General features: G+C 36.9%; 1 protein-coding gene across 1 annotated transcript in view; it reads left to right on the forward strand.

Moving 5' to 3' along the window:
- LOC128987352 (telomerase reverse transcriptase-like) overlaps positions 1-22,178 on the forward strand; it is a 59,920-nt gene extending 37,742 nt beyond the window's left edge. The window contains exons 9-13 of the mRNA XM_054408156.1: positions 7,429-7,576; positions 10,514-10,720; positions 15,742-15,989; positions 19,921-19,956; positions 21,939-22,178. Coding sequence (XP_054264131.1) covers positions 7,429-7,576; positions 10,514-10,720; positions 15,742-15,989; positions 19,921-19,956; positions 21,939-22,159 — 860 coding nt within the window. The 3' untranslated portion in view covers positions 22,160-22,178. The remainder of the gene's footprint in view (positions 1-7,428; positions 7,577-10,513; positions 10,721-15,741; positions 15,990-19,920; positions 19,957-21,938) is intronic.
- The last annotated feature ends 1,115 nt before the right edge of the window (positions 22,179-23,293 follow it).

Here is a 23,293-nt window from a genome sequence, read left to right on the forward strand (position 1 = left end):
GAAATAGATGAATTATTTTCATTATTACAGTAAATAGTGTTGCTTTAGAATTGTTTTTCTTTTTTATTATATACATATATAGGATTAATTAATTATAAGGGCGCACTTTGGCGGGCTATGCCACTCAGGGTCTATACATTGTATGTAGTGAGCTATGACGGCCCTTGGGTTGGGGCTAGCAGCCGCCTGGTGGTGATAGTGCAGTGCATCGTTAGAGTTATCAGACCAACAAGATAACAAGATAACATTCATGACTATTTGGCAAGTGTTTCAAATTATAATTTTTCTTCTTACTTATTTTCTTTTAAATTGTTTAAGACCATTGTGTTTTTAATTTCAAATCTTATTTATATCTTTCTGAACGCTCTTTGTTTATGTAAAATTTACAATTAACGGAACCTCAACTACAGGCTTTGCCTATAGAGGCCCTATTTCAATTCAATTCAATTCAATTCAAAACCACTTTATTCATTTCCTGTACATAATACATTGAATAGTGTCAACAGTTGTTTAGGCCTAATAGTTATGAAATACATTTCTAACATAATAAAATAAAAACAAAATTTTACAAACTTAATTTTTTTTAAGTCTAAACAAAAAATACATAAATTGAATTTGTTTTTGACTTCAAAGACTATTCAACTCTTCAAAAGAAAAAATAGCCTTGCTGATGAGAAATCTCTTTAATTTATTTTTAAATATTGTTTTGGAAGTCTCTGACATAATTTCAATTGGGAGATTATTATAAAATTTTGATCCCGCATACATGGGTTTTTTCTCAAAAAGTTTTAGACTATGGTGGCCAATTGCAAGGTTTTCCCGATTTCTGGTGAAATAATTATGACTATCCCCAACTCGTTCCAAATCATGAAGTCTGTCCTTTACTGATAAAATTGTTTCATAAACGTACATTCCGTAAATTGTCATTATATTTTCCGATTTAAAATGTTCTTTATTAACAGAAGTTTCAAAATCTAAATTGGAGATAATTCTAATAGCTTTCATTTGCTTTTTTAGAATAGAATTCAAATTGTAATCACTAGTTGCACCATAAAGTGAAATCCCAAAAGATATACTTGAGTGGATATATGAAAAATATATAACTTTTAAAGTTTGTTTTTCACAAAAGGGTTTCAATCTAGATAAAGCAAATAATCCCGATGTGATTTTGGCAAGTAACTTTTCAACGTGACTGTTCCATTTCAGATTTTTATCAATTACCAATCCCAAGAATTTCATGTTGTCCATACTTAGAATTTCTGTGTTCTCGAGTCTGATGATTGGTTTATTTTGATCACCTAATTCTCGAGTTTGAAAACTAATGAAATTTGTCTTATCTGGATTAAGAAGCAAATTATTCGAATTAAAAAAATTATTTAAAACTGCTATATCGGAATTTGCCTTAAGTTCAATTTCATCATTTGATTTTGCAGTGATTTTCAAATTAGTATCATCGGCATATAGGCAAAGTTCACTCAAGTCACTGAGTTGGGGAAAGTCTCTAAAGTAACAAATGAATAATAAAGGGCCTAAGATGGACCCCTGAGGCACTCCAAATTTCACATCTCTAATAGAGGATCGGTAATGAATTTTATAGTTTTTGTTGTTTTGGTGAATTAATTCTACAAACTGTTTTCTGTTGGAAAGGTAAGACTTCAGTAACTTTAATGCATTGTTCTTTATCCCTAATTTGCTTAGCTTTGAAAGTAAAAGGTCATGTGATATTGAATCAAAGGCTTTACTTAAATCCATAAATAATCCTACCACTTTCAATTTACTGTCCAAACTATCAATAATAGATTCAACAAACTTTGTGGCAGCTGTTATTACAGATCTACCACTGCGGAAACCATGTTGACATTCTTCAAAAAGGCAATTCTTTTCAAAAAAATTTACTAGTTGATTATAGATTACTTTTTCATAAACTTTAGAAATAGCGGGAAGCAATGCTATTGGTCTGTAGTTTGAAACTAAGTACTTGTCCCCTTTTTTGAAAAGCGGTTTTAATTTTGCTAATTTAAGTTTATCAGGAAAAATACCAGAAATTAATGAAGAGTTAATGATGTGAGTGATTGGTTTAAGTAATACGAATCTTGCTTTTTTTTAGGAGTACCACAGGAATACCATCATATCCTGTACTAAAAGAATTTTTTAGGTGGTTTAAAATGTAATCAATTTCTTTCTCATCAACAAAGCTAAATTTAAAATTGTTAGTACTAATTAACAACAGATCATTTTCTGAACTATTTTCTGTCTCAACTTGAGTTGGCTCCATACTACATATTGAAGTGTCCTCAATTAAATCTGCAAAATAATTATTAAATTGGTTACAAACCAAAGAAGGCTCAGTACATACAATGTCATTTGATTTTAAAATTATGTTTTGTATATCCTTTGCTTTATTTCCTACTTCTGAGTTGATAATCTTCCAAGTGGTTTTATTTACATTATTTGAATTATTAATAACAGATTTAAAGTAATTTTTCTTTGCAGTGTACAATCGTTTTCTGAAATTTTTGTTCATTTCCCTAGTTTTTTTAAACATTTTTTTACAATTAACTTCTCTAGCCAATTTGCTGAAATTAGTTATATTTTGTTTTTCTAACTTCAATTCATTAGAGATCCATTTTTTGTTAGAATGTTGTCTTATCAAAGTCTCAGGAAAACAATTATCAAAATGATACATAAAAATGTGATGAAATGTATCATACTTTCTTTCAACCGGTGATGAGTAAAGGTTTGCCCATGATTCAAATTCCAGTGCCCTAATAAATTGATTAATATTTGCATCGCTAAATTTCCTCTTATACTCAAAATGGACCTTTGAACCAATATTTAATTTGGTGGCTTCACTATTATTGATAATTTCAAGAATTTGACCATCATGGTCTGAGAGTTGAGTGTTGATTCCTATGACTCTGTAATAATTGCTTTCTAAATTGGTAAAAATATTATCAATTGCGGTTTGAGTTGATTCAGTGATTCTGGTGGGAAAATCAATTAATGACTTAAATCCATTAGCTTTTACAATATGCAATAATCTATTTCTATTATTGTAACTTTTATCCAACATATCAATGTTTATATCACCAACAAAAATTATATGTTTAAATTTTGAACTTAGAATTTCAAGCATGGTATTTAATCTTTCAATAAATTCTGATTTGTTTTGTTTTATGGGATTTCTATAACAGCCAATTATAAGCCAATTATAAAATTTACAAACATATATTTTTATTGTTGGATATTTTTATTTACAGCCAATTTATTTTTGGCTGTAAATAAAATTTACAGCCAATTATATTTATTTTCTCTACGTTAAAATTTGTAGGTCACGCTTATTGTACATAGCAGATGTTCTTTTCATGTTTAAGATGATTTATTTTTTGTTTTCTGAATTTGTCATATGTCAGCCTGGTGAGATCAACGGACTGAAAATAGCATAATTATTCTTTATAGTCGTAATCAACTTCATTTGTTTTGTATCTTTTTATTAACCGACTTCCCCACTACCAACAAAAGGAGGAGGTTCTCAATTTGTTTGTGGCGATGTTTTTTTTTTTCTATGTATGTTCACCAATTTCTCTGTGATTCTTTTACCGATCAGTGTGGTTCCACCACCAAAATAACCAGGAGAGTTTCTATTTGGTACCTTATATAATATGTTTAAGTATAATATTTGTATAGGTGAAAAATTCTGAAAACCTTAAATATTCAACATTTATTTTGTTTACATTTGTGCAGATTGTTTACATTTGTGCAGAGAAGGCAATAAATAATAATAACATTCCTACAGCTGTTAGTTGAAACCATTTAAATGAAGCTACAGACAATTCTTCATGAAACAGTTGCTTCATATTGATCAATAAACTCTTGCCATGGAGCCTAAATTAATTACATTGAGAAAAATGCATTTTGTTTTGGTTACTATAAAAAATGTAAAAAATGTTTTGGTTAAAAAATGTATTTTAACGTTTGACCTGATTTGTGTATACAGTAATTCTGTTTTTAGTATTGAAAATTCTGACTTACAAAAACATATATGTTTCAGTGAATAGCTGTATGATATTGACAAATAAAGGTGTATTGTGAAAACCAAAGCATTCGTAAAACAGGTATAAATGTAAATTAAATGCAATTATTCCTTACACGACCTAAGAAGTGTGACAGTGCATAATCGTCAATTGTCTTAAAAGTGTTAAATATTTTAATTAGCCTACTAAACATGCATTTGCAGATGTGGAATGTTTATTGATATTCTCTACCCAGTTACTATATCATATCAATACTATTATGCCTGCTTCGGAAAGTCCTAGAGGAAGATGATTTGCAATTTCGACTAGGCTATATCTTGATCAAACAAAACCACCTACATGGCTTGCACCACTTTTAGCTGAACCAATCTTTCATATACATATTTCATTTGCAGATGTGGAATGTTTATTAATATTCTCTACCCAGTTACTATATCATATCAATACTATAATGCCTGCTTCGGAAAGTCCTAGAGGAAGATGATTTGCAATTTCGACTAGGCTATATCTTGAGCAAACAAAACCCCCTACACGACTTACACCACTTTTAGCTGAACCAATCTTTGATAAAATATTTTCCAAAGGTACCGGTACTATACGTGTTAACGACCAATTTTCCACTTTTGAGAGATTTTTTAGTGCTGGTAGCTGATGAATAACTTTCATATTGTTCCAAAAGGCTTGAGACGTTACTGTATTTCTTTTTATAATGTAGAAGTACACCGATTGCAGGAAACGATGATGTCTGACATTTCAATGTATCTAGAAAAGACAATTATTTTTAAAAAATGGTTTAAATACCTTAACTGTCAGGTGATCCTTGGAGTAGTTTACACTACTGCAGTTTCAGCCCTCAGGGGGCTTTCTTCAGGCGTCAAAGGAGGTCAAACGTTGTCATTCATACAAATTCGTAACATTTAAACTACGAGAACACAAATACGAATACGGACACGAACACGAACATAAAAAACGAAGACACACGTAAGAGTCACAAACATTTCCCATGGGTTAATCCATGCGAGGAGCTCCTCGCACGCGTCGTGCATCAATTAACCCATGGGAAATGTTTGTGACTCTTACGTGTGTCTTCGTTTTTTATGTTCGTGTCCGTATTCGTATTTGTGTTCTCGTAGTTTAAATGTTACGAATTCGTATGAATGACAACGGTTGACCTCCTTTGACGCCTGAAGAAAGCCCCCTGAGGGCTGAAACTGCAGTAGTGTAAACTACTCCAAGGATCACCTGACAGTTAAGGTATTTAAACCATTTTTAATTAACTAAAGTGATTCGGAGGCTAACATCATGAAATTAGTTTTTCATTAGGCCTAATGTAATGGACAACTCTTTCTTTCTTAAGGAATATCTAAAAATGTTTATTTTCATACCCATTGATTATGTAACCTGAACAGGCGACTCAAGCAGTTTTAAAATAAAGATTGTTCTGTGGAACTTTTGATTGTTTCAAACAGTTTTGCTTATCAAAAAACTTCAAGTAATTAATACATAAAAAATTATACGGTCACTAAAAATCATGAAATAATTTATTTTTCTAAAAAATACAACCGACTTCAAACGCTCTAAAAAGAATGAAATAATTTCAATAAAGTAATCTTTTGTATTAGGCAAGCTCACGTATTTCAAGTCGGCGCGGCTCAAACTGCAAATATGATTGAAATTAAATATTGTGTGTGTATTTTGAAAATCAATAAATTGTAGCTGGATAACATAAATATATAAAAATCATACTGAACTGTTTTGTTTATATATTAAAGGAAATATTTTCTTGTATTTTATGTTTACTTCAGAATAAATGCATTATGAAAATAACACACACAAATGTTCTATATGAATAGGAAAATAATTTAGTTTGATATTATGATAGGGAAAAGAAGCTAGTTTAGTATTAAAACGTTACTTTTCCAAGTTAGAAACATTTAAATGCGTTATAATCTTTTTAAAGATACTCGTTAATACCACTATAATGCCGATCTCTGATTACGGTAATAAAATAACACTTAACGCATAACTATGAAAAAGACATGCAGATTAACACCTTTAGTTATAGATAGTCACCTGCAATATGGACACCCTCTTTCAATTTTGTATCAAAAATCATCATAGAGCCGCGCCGACTTAAAATACGTGAGCTTGCCTAATACAAAAGATTACTTTATTGAAATTATTTCATTCTTTTTAGAGCGTTTGAAGTCGGTTGTATTTTTTAGAAAAATAAATTATTAATGTGAATTTGTTGTGCAATAATTGTGACCTGTGTATTATATGTATCCGATCTGAAAGAGAAAATAAACAAACATTCTATTCTATTCTATTCTATTCTAATTTGCATTTATCCTTTTTTATTAAGACTCGTGTACAGAACCTCGATTTTTACTGTGGTTTAATTAATTTTGGTTAAAACTGTGGTTTAAACTGTGGTCTAATTATCTCTACTAATCTTACTTATTTCCTATAATCAATGACAAAATAAGAGTAAATAAAATAACCTCATAGTTCTATAGTATATATTTAACCAGCTGTTAGTTAAAACAAATTATATTGCTCTAAAACAAATCGAAGATTACAAAGATTGCTTTAAAAAATAATTTGAACATCCTAGTATTTTACTATGTATTTAATTAATCTGTCACCCTCTTACAGAAGAATTGAACGTATCAATGATTAGCATTACACATAGTATAAATAAGTCAACCCTAAGTATGTCTTTACATTTTTATCCAAATGCTTAATTTGTGACACCAAAGCTGAATGTTTACAGCTGTTATGTTGAGCAAATTATTTTATGCCAAACGCTAGTTTAGAATCTTAGTGTCGGCTGCTAGACTTTTTAAAAATTAAAACTCAATTTCTAAAAAACTGGGACCCTAAACTAAAATTATGGCTTCGACATTCCCTAGTTCTCAAAATTATCTTTCTTTCAACACAAAAATCATGAAAATCCGTCGAGTGGTTGATTCAGAATCGTGAAATAAAAAAACACTGTTTCGTTTTAATATTATAGATACAGATACAGGTACTATACACAAATAAATTGAAAAAAAATTAGATTTTTTTAGTATAAAGTATATACAGTATAACCTCTCATATCCGACCTCGACATAACCGACTCCTCCGGATATCCGAGTTGGTGTGTCCGATCACAGTTGCTGCCATAACCATGGCAGACGACCACCGCTGTCGCTGACACAGCAAAGCTCCTTCTGATATTTCTGACCTTTTGGGATGTGAGGGAATATGCGTTTGTCAGCTTCTTTATGCATCCTCTACCTTTCAAACATGGACCAATGATCAAAACGGACGACAGACAGTTGCGAACAGTAGCTGATTACCTGTACATAACTCTGTCATTGTACCTCCACAATGTTCAATGTTCTAGGTATGCGTTTGTCGTCTACCTTGTGTAATGTCTACCTTTCAAACATGGACCGACACTGTCTGCGTAGTATGTACACAAGAGAAGACAGACTTTTGCGAACAGTAGACGACTACCTGTTCATAACCCCTGACAGAGCTAGAGCCCAATTGTGAGTAAACTTGCTAGTCAAGTATAGTTCATTACATATTACAGTATAGAAATTGGTTTATGAATTAAATTTTTAGTTATAGTTTTGCTTAACAAAAATTGTCTTACCTACTGTAGTGTTTTATTTTGTCATCAAGATTTTACTTTAATACCACCCAAACATGTTAAATATTTAAATTGTATATAAACTCCCAGTTTATCATATAGTTATTCAAATTGCACATTTATTTAATAATTAATTTCATTTATGTAACTTAGTAGATAAGGCCAAAACCAGAGATTATGTTTCTTGAATGAAACAAATTGTTCAATCTTGAATCTCCAAACAATAAATTCAATTTGCAAAATACTTTTTACTTGCTTGGTTCGTTAATAAATCCATCTACATCATATAACAATGGAAAAATAAAAAATTTTCAATAAACCCTCTTCCAAGGGCTCAGGACCCAATAAAATGGTTGTATATAATCAGGTTTGAAATATTTTAGTTTCATCAGCTGTTAGATTTATTTTAATTTATGGTCTATTTACTTCATTCCTGAGCTATTTGATTCAAATCTAAATATATAAAAGGCAAAGCCCTCACTGACACACTCACTCACTCACTCATCACTAATTCTCCCACTTCCCATTTACCTAGGAGGCTGAAATTTGGTACACTGTTTCTTTAGGCATTAAATAGGAAAACTAAGCTATTTTTATTCTGATCGGACTCTCGGGCTCCGCCCCAGTGGCTCTGGAGTTTCCCATGTTAACCTTATGAGTACTCATATTTAAATGGAATTAATGAATATTAACAGCTGTTTCAATTAAACAAGTTGGTTCTTTTCTATGATGTGCAATAGCATTTAAGTTACAAGGATTACCAACAGGGTGCAGCACTATTTTTTTAAATTTATGACTACACCTAATTTGCAACCAAAAGGTGAGTGAGCGTAGCGAACGAACTTCAACCTGGAGGCGAGTTAGCATAGCAAACGAGCTAACCTGAAGGCAAGTGAGCGCAGCGAACGAACTTCAACCAGGACGTAATTGAGCCATGCGAACGAGCTCACTTATGAAGTTAAACGGGGCAAAGCCCGCGGGTACAGCTAGTCAAATATATTATTAACTAGCTGGCCCGACAGATGTCGTCCTGTCCTAATGTGGTTTTAAGTCAAATGCTCGTTCATTTTCAAGACGAGCTCGTTCGCATGGCTCAATCAGGTCCTGGTTGAAGTTTGTTCGCTACACTCACTTACCTTTGGGTTGGAGCTTGTTCGCTGCGCTCACTTGCCTTCAGGTTAGCTCATTCGCTACGCTCACTTGGCTTTAGGTTAGCTCGTTCGCTATGCTAACTCGGCTCTAGATTGAAGTTCGTTTGCTACGCTCACTCACCTTTTGGTTGCAAATTAGCTGTTGTCATAAATAAAAAAAAAAATAATAGTGCTGCACCCTGTTGGTAATTCTATTAACTTTTTAATGCTATCGAACATCTTAGAATCAAATTGTTTAGTTGAACCAGCTGTTAAGATTCTTTAATTCCGTTTCAATATGAGTATTCATAAGGCTAACATGGGAAACTCCAGAGCCACTGGGGGTGGAGCCCTTTTGACGGATCTGCACCAAACTTCACACAAACCATACTTGAATAATGCTTAATAATGCCTGAAAGTTTCATTACAATCTGTCGAGCGGTTTCGGAGTCCATAAAGGACAAACAATCAAACAAGCATACATTGGATTTTATATAATAGACTAGGTGTAACCCGCGGGCTTTGCCCCGTTTAACTTCTTAATTTTCAAGATGATCTCGTTCGCATGGCTCAATCACGTCCTGGTTGAAGTTCGTTCGCTACGCTCACTCACACTTAGGTTGGAGCACGTTCGCTACGCTCACTACCTTTAGGTTGGAGCTCGTTCGCTGCGCTCACTTGCCTTCAGGTTAGCTCGTTCGTTACGCTCACTCACCTTTTGGTTGCAAATTAGCTGTTTTCATAAATGTAAAAGAAATAATAATGCTGCACCCTGTTGGCAATCCTTGTAACTTTAATGCTATTGAACATCATAGAACAGAACCAACTTGTTTAATTGAAACAGCTGTTAAAATTCATTAATTCCATTTCTCATAAGGTTAACATGGGAAACTGCAGAGCCACTGGGGCGGAGCCGATTGGACGGATCACGAAATTCAATTCAATTCAATTCAATTCAAATTGATGGTGTATAAACCTATTCCATGAAATTCTACACGTATGTACCAAGTTTCGTGGCAATCGGTTCAGCGGTGTCTGAGTTTATCACTGGCAAATATATATACAAACATCCTCTTTTATACTTATAGATTAAAACGCTACATGCAACTTTGTGAGCAATAAGGCTTTTTTGTTTTAAGATTTTACCCCACATGTTATACTAAAATTTTTGTCTAAGTATTAAGATTATTTTATTGAGTCTGGACATTCATCTGGGTGACTCCTTATTAGTTCAGATAAATCAGTATTTATGGATCACATTGGTAAAAATACATAGGAATGTAACGTTCTGAAATGAGTTATATAATGAACATTGAACACAAACAATGAAACACAGTGAATACATTGACATCTGAGTGTAGATAGTGCTCTCTTAGTAAACAGAGAGTTACAGGTTCGATCCTGTTCCTAATAGTTTGAAACTGGACCCAGCTGTCCTTGATTATTGGCTTTCAATAAATGATCCTGGCTAAAGTACCTGCTGATCTTGATCAGTAAATATTTAATCAGTCTCGTTCATTTATTGTTAAATCATCTTTCTTTAACATAAACACTCTGGTGTGTTGGTCTCTTAAAAATCTACCAATCAAAACAAAGCGATCTCAACAGTCTTGTATCAGCATTTTTTTGTCAATGCTACCCAGGTCTGATTTTTCCACTAGTATAAAAATTTTGTCATACTCTAAAACTTGTCTTGTTCTTAGGTTCTTGGACACAATGAGTAACGGTTTCAAAGAGTTTGGCATGAAGATCAAGCCCTCTAAGACCCAGACCAACCTCGACGAAGACCGAGAGATACTATATTGCGGCTTCCTCGTGAACACCTCGAACCTGGAGGTCTATGTCAGGCACAGAGCTGGCTTGACGTCATCCTTTCGAAACTGTTTTGTCATAAAATCAGACCCTATACTGTGAGTAATCTGTTAATAAATTTGGGTATTTCAATTTTTTCATTGGCCAAAAGTGTACCTTGTGTTTATCTAGTCTTATGACTCTTAATCACATGACCTGTTTTGTCAAGAATGTACTTACATTTTGCCTGTCCAACTGCGTCCACTTCCCCCTTTCAGGCGGGGACACACTTGTCATACACTCTTCCGATCCTACTACGATCCGATTTGCGGGATTCCAGAAGGATCGGTGCCGGATCGGAGGGGGTGAACACACATGTCATACAGGATTCCGACCCATCTCCGATTTCCTCCACCAGTCGATCAACACTTGCCAGTCTGATTTGTAAACTACGTGCAGAAGGTGGTAAACATGTTAAAAAACTTTGGACTTCGGGATTCAGCCATGATGGCGGTTTGTCTAGATGAAGAGGAAGAAAAGCAGACATATCTGGAGGGCAGTGGAAAACGAAGAATTTGGGTTCATTCTGCATGGAAAGAAAGTTAGGTGGTTTACTTAAGTTCCCATCTTATATATTAAGCACATTGGGTTTTCTCTCTCGAGTTCGTTTGGCTCTTTTACCCGTCCGATTTTCATGATCGAGGTCTCAAATTGAAGGTATGCACGCACGGATTTCACATCAAACATCGGCATATATTTATCTTGAACCATTATTCTTAAACCTTAAGAATAAAGGTGATTTTTAAGAAACAACCCGTCCTGCATCTGACAAACGAATAGACTGCAGTGTCGGTGCGTGATCGGAGTCAAAATCGGAGTAGGATCGGAGTATGACGTTACGCGTGTCGGAGAGGTGTAAACAACGGCGTTCAATGTTATGTACCATTCCCCTCTCCGACAGTCGTACCACAGTATGATCGGAGTCGGATCGGAAGGGATTATGACAAGTGTGTCCCCGCCTTTCCTGTGTGTTTCTTCATCAGCACTGTCCTTCATACTCATGTCTTTAGACAAAGAAGAGGTAGGTATATATAGTAGCCACTTTATCTCTCTATCTCTTCTTTGTGCGTCAAGGGGATTTTAAACCTGGGGTTTCCTCCCTATTTGTACTATCATACATAGCTTCATCTCTCCCCCATGGTGGAAGTAAAAAAAAAAACATAGGTGTGATATTCCTGTCATATGCTGACTTCACCCCAAATTGCAAACGCCATTTCACGATTTAGAAAAAAATAACCATAAAATCAAAACAAATATATACAGCAGAGTACCCGTCCTTCGTACGGGGTTGGAATATAGGTACAAAATGCTTATTGCAATTATACTCAAGCTTTGCGTTTGCAATAAGGGAGGACACAGTTTTATAAAATTTGTTTTTTTTAATTTACAGTATTCTATAGTATTAAACATCTACCATAGCCATAATGTTCTACCACTTCACCTAAACAATAGAGAAAAATAAATTATCAACAATTCGCAAAATATCACAAATTATTCATGAAATGAAAAACATAAACATAACTGTAAACAATCCTATTTTGACAGTTCTCATTGCGAATCACAGTTTTTTGTTGCTGCTTAGTTCAAATTAGCTGTTTTCATAAATGCAAAAAAAATATAGTGCTGCACCCTGTTGGTAAATCTTATAACTTTTTAATGCTTTTCCATATCATAGAACCAACTTTTTTAGTTAAAACAGCTGACTAAATTCTTTAATTCCCTTTAAATTTGAACACTCATAAGGTTAACATGGGGAATTACAGAGCCACTGGGGCGGAGCCCCAAAGGATTTTTGAGATAAGAGTATGCCAATATGTTAATCGGGAATGTAAGCTATCATCTTGCCAAATCTCAGCCCAATCCGTCCAGTGGTTTATGAGTGATTGAACTTCAAACACACAATAGTTATTTGTGCAACTAGTGAGCAAAGGGAGCAATTGACTCACTCAAGAGAAATACTTACTCACGAGCTGTAGGCGAGTGAGGACTGGTTTCTCGAGTGAGGCAATTGCACTTTGCACTCGAGTTGCACATTATATTTTTCCTACAGTTACCATAAAACAAATAAATTGGTAAAGAAACGTGACATATTTTTACATAGAAGTGAACTTTTAAAATGTCATTTAATGATACAACAGTACAACAGTTGACCAGCTGATTTACAGCCAGTGCTGCCAACGTATTTCGCGCGCATACGACCTTGTCTGCATGTTGCGCGCTCACTATTTCGTAGGGATGGACGGGATTGAATTTTTAGTTCGGGACGGGACGGGACGGGATTTTTATTTCCTTCCCGATTTTCGGGACGGGACGGGACGGGATTTTTTTCTGTGCATAAAAAGAAAGTACTGTTTTGCAGTTACCAAAAAACACATACGAAATCAATTTTTACCATTTGTGGCACTGATCTATAGAAACCAAAAAATGGGTAACAATTTACAGGTACCTATAGTAACTTGTGACTCGCGGGTCACGGGGTGATCGTCTGTATGACTCACAGTCACGGCGCGATCGTCGTCATGACTCGCGATCACGGCGCGATCGTCGGTATGACTCGCGGTCACGGCGCGATCGTAGGTAGGACTCCATGGTCACGGCGCGATCGTCGTCATGACTCGCGGTCACGGCGCGATCGTCGGTATGACTCCGCGGTAACGGCGCGAACGTCGGTAGGACTCCGCGGTCACGGCGCGATCGTCGATATGACTCGCGGTCACGGCGCGATCGTCGGTATGACTCGCGGTCACGGCGCGATCGTCGGTATGACTCGCGGTCACGGCGCAATCGTCGGTAGGACTCCACGGTCAAGGCGCGATCGTCGGTATGACTCGCGGTCACGGCGCGAGCGTCGGTAGGACTCCACGGTCACAGCGCGATCGTCGGTATGACTCCACGGTAACGGCGCGAACGTCGGTAGGACTCCGTGGTCACGGCGCGATCGTCGATATAACTCCGCGGTCACGGGGTTATCGTCGGTATGACTCGCGGTCACGGGGTTATCGTCGGTATGACTCGCGGTCACGGCATGACCGTCAGTATGACTCGCAGTCACGGCGCGATCGTCGGTATGACTCGCGGTCACGGCGCGATCGTCGGTATGACACGCGGTCACGGCGCGATCTTCGATATGACTCGCGGTCACGGCGCGATCGTCGGTATGACTCGCGGTCACGGCGCGATCGTCGGTAGGACTCGCGGTCACGGCGCAATCGTCGGTAGGACTCCACGGTCAAGGCGCGATCGTCGGTATGACTCGCGGTCACGGCGCGAGCGTCGGTAGGACTCCACGGTCACAGCGCGATCGTCGGTATGACTCCACGGTAACGGCGCGAACGTCGGTAGGACTCCGTGGTCACGGCGCGATCGTCGATATAACTCCGCGGTCACGGGGTTATCGTCGGTATGACTCGCGGTAACGGCGCGAACGTCGGTAGGACTCCGCGGTCACGGCGCGATCGTCGATATGACTCGCGGTCACGGCGCGATCGTCGGTATGACTCGCGGTCACGGCGCGATCGTCGGTATGACTCCACGGTCAAGGCGCGATCGTCGGTATGACTCGCGGTCACGGCGCGAGCGTCGGTAGGACTCCACGGTCACAGCGCGATCGTCGGTATGACTCCACGGTAACGGCGCGAACGTCGGTAGGACTCCGTGGTCACGGCGCGATCGTCGATATAACTCCGCGGTCACGGGGTTATCGTCGGTATGACTCGCGGTCACGGGGTTATCGTCGGTATGACTCGCGGTCACGGCATGACCGTCAGTATGACTCGCAGTCACGGCGCGATCGTCGGTATGACTCGCGGTCACGGCGCGATCGTCGGTATGACACGCGGTCACGGCGCGATCTTCGATATGACTCGCGGTCACGGCGCGATCGTCGGTATGACTCGCGGTCACGGCGCGATCGTCGGTAGGACTCCATTTTCACGGCGCGATCGTCGGTATGACTCCGCGGTCACGGCGTGATCGTCGGTATGACTCCGCGGTCACGGCGTGATCGTCGTTATGACTCCGCGGTCGCGGCGCGATCGTCGTTATGACTCCGCGGTCAGTCGGTATGACTCCGCGGTCACAGCCCGATCGTCGTTATGACTCGCGGTCACGGTGCAATCGTCGGTCCAATAATCGCGGCTACGGCGCGATCGTCGTTATGACTCCGCGGTCACGGCGTAATCGTCGAAATGACTTCGTCTCCTGCGTTCGCGGACCTATCGCTCGCAATAACGGCGTTATCGGCACTCGCGAAGCGGAAAAATCGCCGACGATCGGACCAAATCCCGTCCCGAAAAATTCCCGAGTCAAATGTAATCCCGTCCCGATAATCGGGAATATTTTTTTCCCGAAAAATTCCCGAAATTTCGGGACCCGTCCATCCCTACTATTTCGTGGCTTCACGTTGCAAGTCTGGAGCGAGTGAGACAAAGTAATTAGAGGGAGACAATGTTAACATTGTCTTACTGATGAGCGATTTGGCCACTTTGCTTTCTCAAATCAGTGAGAGAACATGTACATTGTTAGGTAACTGTAGGAAAACAAACAAACACACAAACTTTCACATTTATAATATTAGTAAGATATGGCTGTTACAATCAAGTGGTTTTATGTTTGCAATCTGGGTGACGGCAGCATATGACGGGAGTTTTACACCTTTGTCATTTCCTTCCACCATGCTCTCCCCCTTATTACATGTCCAGTTCACCTCATAGGTTTAGTTTGAATTTCAATAACCATGTCTAATGTTTGAAAATGTTTATTGTTGTTACTTTTTTAATAGATTATTCACTGTTCACTGTTCACTGTTCCAAATGTTTATTATTGTTACTTTTTTAATAGTTTTAAATCCGTTTATTACTGTTACTTTTTTCATTGTTTATTAATAATTGTTAAAATCTGACTACCTACTTTAAATTCTATGATTGGTTTGGTATATTATTGAATTCTTACAGAAAAACAAGGGAAACAAAAGACTGATTGAAAAAAAAGCACTTGTGAAACAAAATTAGAATACCAAATTGTGTTATAAAGAATTTCTTTTCACCTTTTGCTTACTTATACAATGATATACGATTTTCAGTCTTTTGGAAGAAAAGATTGTACATTGTCAGATAATCAAGATTGTGGGCCTAATACTTGACACCAAGTACATGTCAGTGGAGGGGATCACCCGCAACCTGTTTCACACAGGCTGTCTCCTGGCTCGCCTTCTCACTGCACTCCTGGCACTGGCTCGGCCCAGCGACATACCGGAGGGCGGAGTGGTGGCGAACTTGGTGGAACAGTCTGCCATCACTATCTCCAACAAAGTCTGCCGTGTGTGGAGAGGTATAGAAATATATGTCAAAGTATCTTAGGTTGATTATGGTTAGCATTACGGACTTTTCTCGTTATGATATCAGTTTTACAGTTCTACCTTTGTATACAGGTTAAAATTGTGAGTATTTTATTGATTGGTTACTTTAAAAATTAATGAAAAGAACTGTAATCTTTAAATTATTCTCATTAAAACTTTTATTTATGATTACTGAACTGGTATAAATTTGTGAATAAGAAATTTAAAATGGTCTTTTAACAAATGGGTGAATTTGAAGAAAACCTGTTTTTCATTATCTACAATTCGTTTATAGAGCGTACTATTCTAATTACCAAGAAGTGTACAGAGATACTTACTGTCAAATAATTTTATCTTGTGTTCTATTCCAATTTTTGTTAATTCATATAGTATAGTAGTCTCTAGACGATTCAATAAGCGGAACACTATCAAAGCATCACATAAAAGATTTCTTGTGCTTTTAACCGTTGGGCCTGCTCTACGGATGGGGATCTTGTTGTAAGTTTAAACCTTCTTATATTCAGAATTTTTTTTTTTTTTTTTTTTTTGGAGCAAGCTGGTTTAGTGGTTAGAGGGCGGGACTCAAGTTCCTGGGCTCCCGGGTTCAAATCCCGCCAAATCACCAATGCATTTTATATAAGTGATAATGCCGTAACCCCTAGGTCTAGCCTTAAGTAATGTGAAAAACAATTCCAGGCTCGTGCCTAGCGTTCTAGGATTTTAATAAAATACCCCGCTGCAGCAAACCTGCAGACTAAGCAAATCTCTATTTGCCTGACTGGATTTACACTAAAATGTCTCCTTAAACACATTTATTCCCTACTAGCTGGCCCGACAGACGTCGTCCTGTCCTAATGTGGTTTTATGTCAAATGCTCGTTCATTTTCAAGATGAGCTCGTTCGCATGGCTCAATCACGTCCTGGTTGAAGTTCGTTCGCTACGCTCATTCACCTTTAGGTTGGGGCTCGTTTGCTGCGCTCACTTGCCTTCAGTTACATTAGACAATATTCGTACAAATATTCGTAAAAAACAAATGGAATAGAAACCTATTTGATAGCTCTCATTTGTTATGCATAGATTTGTTTTTAAAAATTAGGTTATCAATACAACAGCTGTTTCCTTAATTTAATTTAATCAAGAAATGACGAACCTGGCATGGTAAAGAAAATAAAACATTCTTCCATAAGATTAACATGTAAACTGCAAAGGGCCATAGGACGCTTCCCTTAAGGGTTTTTGAAACGGAAACAGGCTATTATGTTATTCTAGTACCTAAGGAATATCCCTGTAAAATTTCATGCCAATTGGTTCAGTAGTTTTCTAGTTATAAACGCTGTAACTAACACAACTTTCTTTTATATATTATGATTTAAATAACATTAGTTCAACCAGTACTTAGGTTTGTTGCAACAGGGAGGGTAAAAAGGGTTTTTTTGTAAAATGTAATAGTTTGGTATTAAATGAATGCATTTTCCAAATTTGATCAAAATATGTTCATAAACAAGCAAACTACAACAGTTTACTTATCTATATATATAAAATCCAATGTATGTTTGTTTGTCCTTTATGGACTCCGAAACCAACTTTCAGGCATTATTAAGCATTATTCAAGGATGGATTGTGTGAAATTTGGTGCAGATCCGTCAAAAGGGCTCCGCCCCAGTGGTTCTGGAGTTTCCCATGTTAACCTTATGAGTACTCATATTTAAATGGAATTAAAGAATCTTAACAGCTGGTTCAACTAAACAATTTGATTCTGTGATGTTCAATAGCATTAAAAAGTTTATAGGCTTACCAACAGGGTGCAGCACAATTATTTTTTTCAAATTTATGAAAACAGCTAATTTGCAACCATAAGGTGAGTGAGCGTATCGAACGAACTTCAACTGGAGGCGAGTTAGCGTAGCAAATGAGCTAAACCTGAAGGCAAGTGAGCGCAGCAAACGAGCTACAACCTAAAGGTGAGAAAGCGTAGCAAAGCAACCTCAACCAGGACGTTATTGAGCGATGCGAACGAGCTCATCTTGAAAATGAACGAGCATAGGTAATAAATATGTTTTATTGACATTAACACAATGTACAATAGATTGAATATAATCTTAAGACAGCTTCCTCTAAAATCGCAGCAACGCACGACGGGTACGCTAGTTCTCCATAAGAATAACATGGGAATTTTAAATTTACAGATTTTTGGTATTTTCTCTGTAACCATTAGGCGCATAATAACGCTTCAATATACTAAATTATTTGTTTTTTTTAAGCTCTACAAAATGGTTTGTGGTCGGTTCTAACCAATGTTTACAGTTAGTTAACTAACCATAACCATATAGTTAGGTAACTATAGTACTTCCAACCAATTAAATGCGTTAATCAAGTCACAAGGTTATTAATTTTCCTTGGTTTAGGATTTTCTCACAAAATGTGATCGGAAACCAACATTATTTCTGATTACTTGCATTATTTGTAAACAAATTTTAATGTAAGTTTGAATAAACCACCTTTATCCGAACAACGGTTTGTTATTTATAGATTATGTATTCTCCAAACAACGATTGGTATATCTAGTAATCATTAGGAGTAAAAATGTGACAAAAATCGCACAACATTGGATTTTTGGACATTTTTAATTTTATTTCCTAAGTAGGTAGTTTAGGCCATGTATTCTAGGGTAAAGTAGCGGTATCAAGAATTGTTGTCAAAATGTGGTTAAAAGAATTATTGGGTAGGCCAACGTACCAAAGAGATGGGCTATGGGCCTATTGCCGGTATGGTACAGTGATTGCAGCACATAGCGGTGAGTAGAAACCGAAAGTGAAGCTTTGGAAAAGCAAGTTTAGCAGCATCCGTAAACCTCTGTTACGAACACCATGAAATCGAAAAGATATTCCCAGATTGCAGCAATATCCATCATCACCCACTGCAGTTGTGATTATTTTCTTTACAATTTGCACTACTGTCATTGCAGCACAGTCAATGAGTGGGAAACCTTGTTTGTAAGCTATTGGCGATGATTAAAAATGTAAGTTTCTCAGCCCTGCACAACACTGATTCACGGTATTTTTCCCCGTTATCAAAACTCAAGTACAATTTGATACACACAGAATATCCGGGTCCCGACCTGGATGATGCCTAGTTATTTAATTTCATTTACGGCTACACATTATTAAACTTGCGATTACAATACAATACAATACAATATTCTTTATTGTTAATTCGTCAAGAATTACAATAGTGTCAATACAATTGATTACAGAGAGTAGAATTACAGACAGACAGACAGACAGACAAACAGACAGACAGACAGAAGTTTAGATAAGAGTCGTTTTGGCTTTCTTAGGCTATGAGACGTAAAAAAAGACCAAAAACCACACGATTCTACGCAATGTACAGACAAAACTTAAATTTTTTTTAAATAGATTCTCACATAATGTGGAGCTGCTGTATTGGTGTTAATGTAGAAAATAACCTTCACCTATATCAGTTATGATTTTAGATTTGGAGATTTAAGAGCAATTTAAGAATTTGTAAATGGTACCGGTTTTTTGTTTGTTTTTTTTGCACTTATATATCTTGCATGAATAAAGACTTAATTTGATTGCTACCAATTCATTTTCCTGTAAAAAAACCAAATGGTGAATTAATGTATTCCTATAGTTGTGAGGATTTTTAATGTGAGTTCAGTTTCAATTAGTGTGACTTAGAGATTTTTGCAAGGCTTTTAATTGTTCATACATATCCAGTAAACATTGTTTGTAGATAAAGGGACCAGGACTATTCCAAGTATTATGTCACCCACCCCTATCCTCAGCTAGTCCTGGGCCAAATCCCTTGCCTTCAATACCTAGTCGTTTTCGTTTTCAATTTGTTACTTCAGCCTACAGACCAGTATTTATGACTAATTAATCATAAATATTTGTTTTTAGGTCAGCAGCGAGCACGTAATGAGCAGCCCTTCAAAAGTAAGTTATGCCTAAGTAAAAAATCTTTTTCCTTTACTCTTTAATGAAGCTATAACGATTTTATTATTTAAGAGAATTTGTGAATTGGCAGTTTTAACTTATACTTGAATCTTTTTTGAGGATAAAAAATAAGATTTTTATTTTATCCAATTATTTCTTAAGTGTGACTTAATTTACTAATGAGCAACCAAAGTTTACTCTTGGAGGGTAACGCTAAGGTAATATGCATTAGCCTAACTTGGCCACATTGCCTAAGGAAGCTTAAAAGGCGAGTTTTGACATATTTTCAGTGAAATCAGATCTCTTATAATTTTCTATTATAGTGTATAAATATCTATTAAGTGTATTAACTATTGGAATGAACTTTTTCCTGCAATTACCTTACAAAGCGGACTTTCTTGCACTGATAATAGCACGCAAAGTAGTTGATTCCTGCATTTACTTACTTTCCCACACTCATTTCATTTTGTAGCACTCATTTTACTTTCCTGCAATCCAGTATTCAAACCAAACAAAGAGACAAAATAGTGTGCCTGTATTAGGCACGTAATACGGGTGAAGTGCAAATAAAACTCATTATTAATTGACCTAAGGATAGGTTTTAATAAACTCTGAAGTCAAGTAAGATTTGTAACATTCAAATACAAAATGTAAATAGTAAACAAAGAACAACTGTGAGACAATAAAGAAATGCATGAATTAAATAAGGAATAATAACAGTTCATATGTATACAAATATCATCACAAGGGGAATCCTGAAAACAAGTTCCCAACACTCCTAAATCCATCAGCTGGTGCAGAGTTTATTTGTCATTACATTTGACCATTGATAATAATGCAGTGGCACTGCAAACCCCACAGTGTGGGCGGGTGCTGAGGTCCGACTGTCAGAACACAAGCTCTTGTCATTGTGGGAAAAGATGGCATTGTTTCTGTGACCACGGGAGACAATCATGATGTCTTTTAGACCGCGTTCACAGGAACATAATAATTTTCTTCCAGTGTTGAGGAAAAATCCTAGACCAATCCCACAGTCACCATAAAAATCAAAATCGTCTTTGATGATCACAGTCATGTGTATATCATTTGTATCTTCTGCAATCACAGCAAAATATCAAGTATCCCACGAACTCGTGACACATCATAACTTTTTCCACAATCATGACCAAAAACCACTTAAAAAACTTTTAGAAACTTTTTAGTTGTCAGGGGTCTATCTGGGATCGCGGCAAACTCCTGAATATCTTCTGCAGTAAAGAAAACCCCTATCATTCACATTGTGGTAAGATGAATGCCTCCCGTCATCACAGAAACATAATAATCATCTCTGGCGAACGTATCAAAATATTGAACATCTACCGCGGTCATGGAAACATTATCATAGTCTTCTGCGGTAATGGGAACATTACCGTCGTATTCTGCAATTGCATGCGATCAATGAATGTCAGTTAAGCGATTAATTTTGACATTCCGGACATACTTCTTGGACGTACCTCTTCACTGTTCCAACCATGGTCTCGGTCCTGTCGGTGACAGATTGTTCTTAGAATTTTATACTGTATTTGTATTTACTAACTAAGTATCAGTTCTTACCCCCGCTGCAGCTAGCCGGTAGACTAAGCAAATTTCCATTTGTATGATTGGATGTTTACTCAAATAGTTCTTAAAATATTTCACATTTATTCTATGTACGATTTTTGATCCAAATATATCCTTAAACAAGCAAAGTACAGCAGTTTACTTTTTGAACATTTTCACATTTTAAGGTTAAAAACTTAATAAACTAGTTTTTGAGAAAATTCAAAACCCCCAACAATTGCACATTCAAAAATTTGAATTTATCCCGCCATTCGTGCCAAATTAATATCAGACCAAAATTGCTCTATCAAAATGAACAAGTAAATCGGTCCCAGGTCTATTAAAAAGTATTATATTGAGGAGTTCTCACTATAAAAGCAATAAACATGGTTTACACTATTTAGTTATGACAAGAAAGGAGGTTCTTTGGGCAGTGCTACAAGCCTATCTACTGGTTCTGAGTGGTACTGCTGAGAGACAACATATCTTACCGGATGATCTTCTCTTGGTGGTTTCTCATCTCTCAGAGACTGCAAGGCAACATGTCCGGCCAACCATCTACAACCTGATGGCTCCAATAGTGAATAACGTTCCTGCACAGTATAGGAATTATGAAGATTACTGAGTTGGTAAGTGGTAAGGAATAAATCACTGACTTTAACCCAAGGTTGGACTTGTTGTATCAGTCGCCTACTCCAGCTTCCCTGTGTCTCCTGTTCCTAGCTCTCCTGCCACAGCTGGTAGGTGCGGGTGCGTTCCTCTGTTCGTGCCTGGTCCTCCCCTCTTTGCTGATAAATTGCCTTTCTCTCCGCCGCCAAAAGCTTGACGAGGATGACTCCAGCAACCACCAGGTCGGCGGGTTCGGACACTGTTCGGTAGGCAGATGCTACCTTTAGTGCTGCCTGACGCTGTGCTTGGGCGAGCCGCATCCTATATATCTTGTGCCAAAAGCATAGATTAAATTAATATATAAGATGTCAGCTAGGTGGATTTATTTGTTATTGTTTTCAACTTATAATTGTTACTATGGAAAAAAACTATGTATAAAAAACTCTTATCATAGCTAAAATTCTAGTGTGCTTGAAGAGTACGATAAAACAATCAAGGATCAACTCTGTAACGGAATTATTGAAAAGGCCTCTGTTATGTATCAAGAAATAAGTCCATATGTTTTATTTATAACATCTGTCAGATGACTGTTTATATTATTATGTTTTGTTTACTTTTTAGTTTAGTCTGATTTGTGAGTTCAATAAATTTGGTTTTGTTTATTATGTTTCAATATACTAAACTGGCAACGAGGATAATTGGATAATGGATCTCAATAAGCCTGATCGTTTTGACTACCATACGAATCCTGCAAGTGTCGCTCAGCGTTGGGGTATGTGGATTAAGCAATTTGAGAGGTATGCTTTAGCTGCAGACATTACCAATGATGTAAGGAAAACTGCACTACTACCATTGCCTATATACCTACAGCTAGCTGGTGAGGATGTGGCTTACATTTTTGACAGCTTAACACAACCTAATGAAATAACATACAAAAATGTGATAACATTATTAACTGACTATTTCGCTCCTACCAAAAATGTCCTTTTTGAAATATTTAATTTGAGGAAGTGTCGTCAAGCAGAAGCAGAATCGTTTAACTCTTTCTATTCTCGGCTAAGAACATTAGCTGTGAACTGTGAATTCAAAGACTTGGATAGGGAATTAATTATGTAAATTTTGATTGGATGTAGGAGTGAGCTAAGAAATA

Source organism: Macrosteles quadrilineatus, unplaced genomic scaffold (genome assembly GCF_028750875.1).
Source record: "Macrosteles quadrilineatus isolate MER2022 unplaced genomic scaffold, UCM_ALF_1.0 Scaffold_1__1_contigs__length_201487025, whole genome shotgun sequence".
NCBI classification, from domain to species: domain Eukaryota; kingdom Metazoa; phylum Arthropoda; class Insecta; order Hemiptera; family Cicadellidae; genus Macrosteles; species Macrosteles quadrilineatus.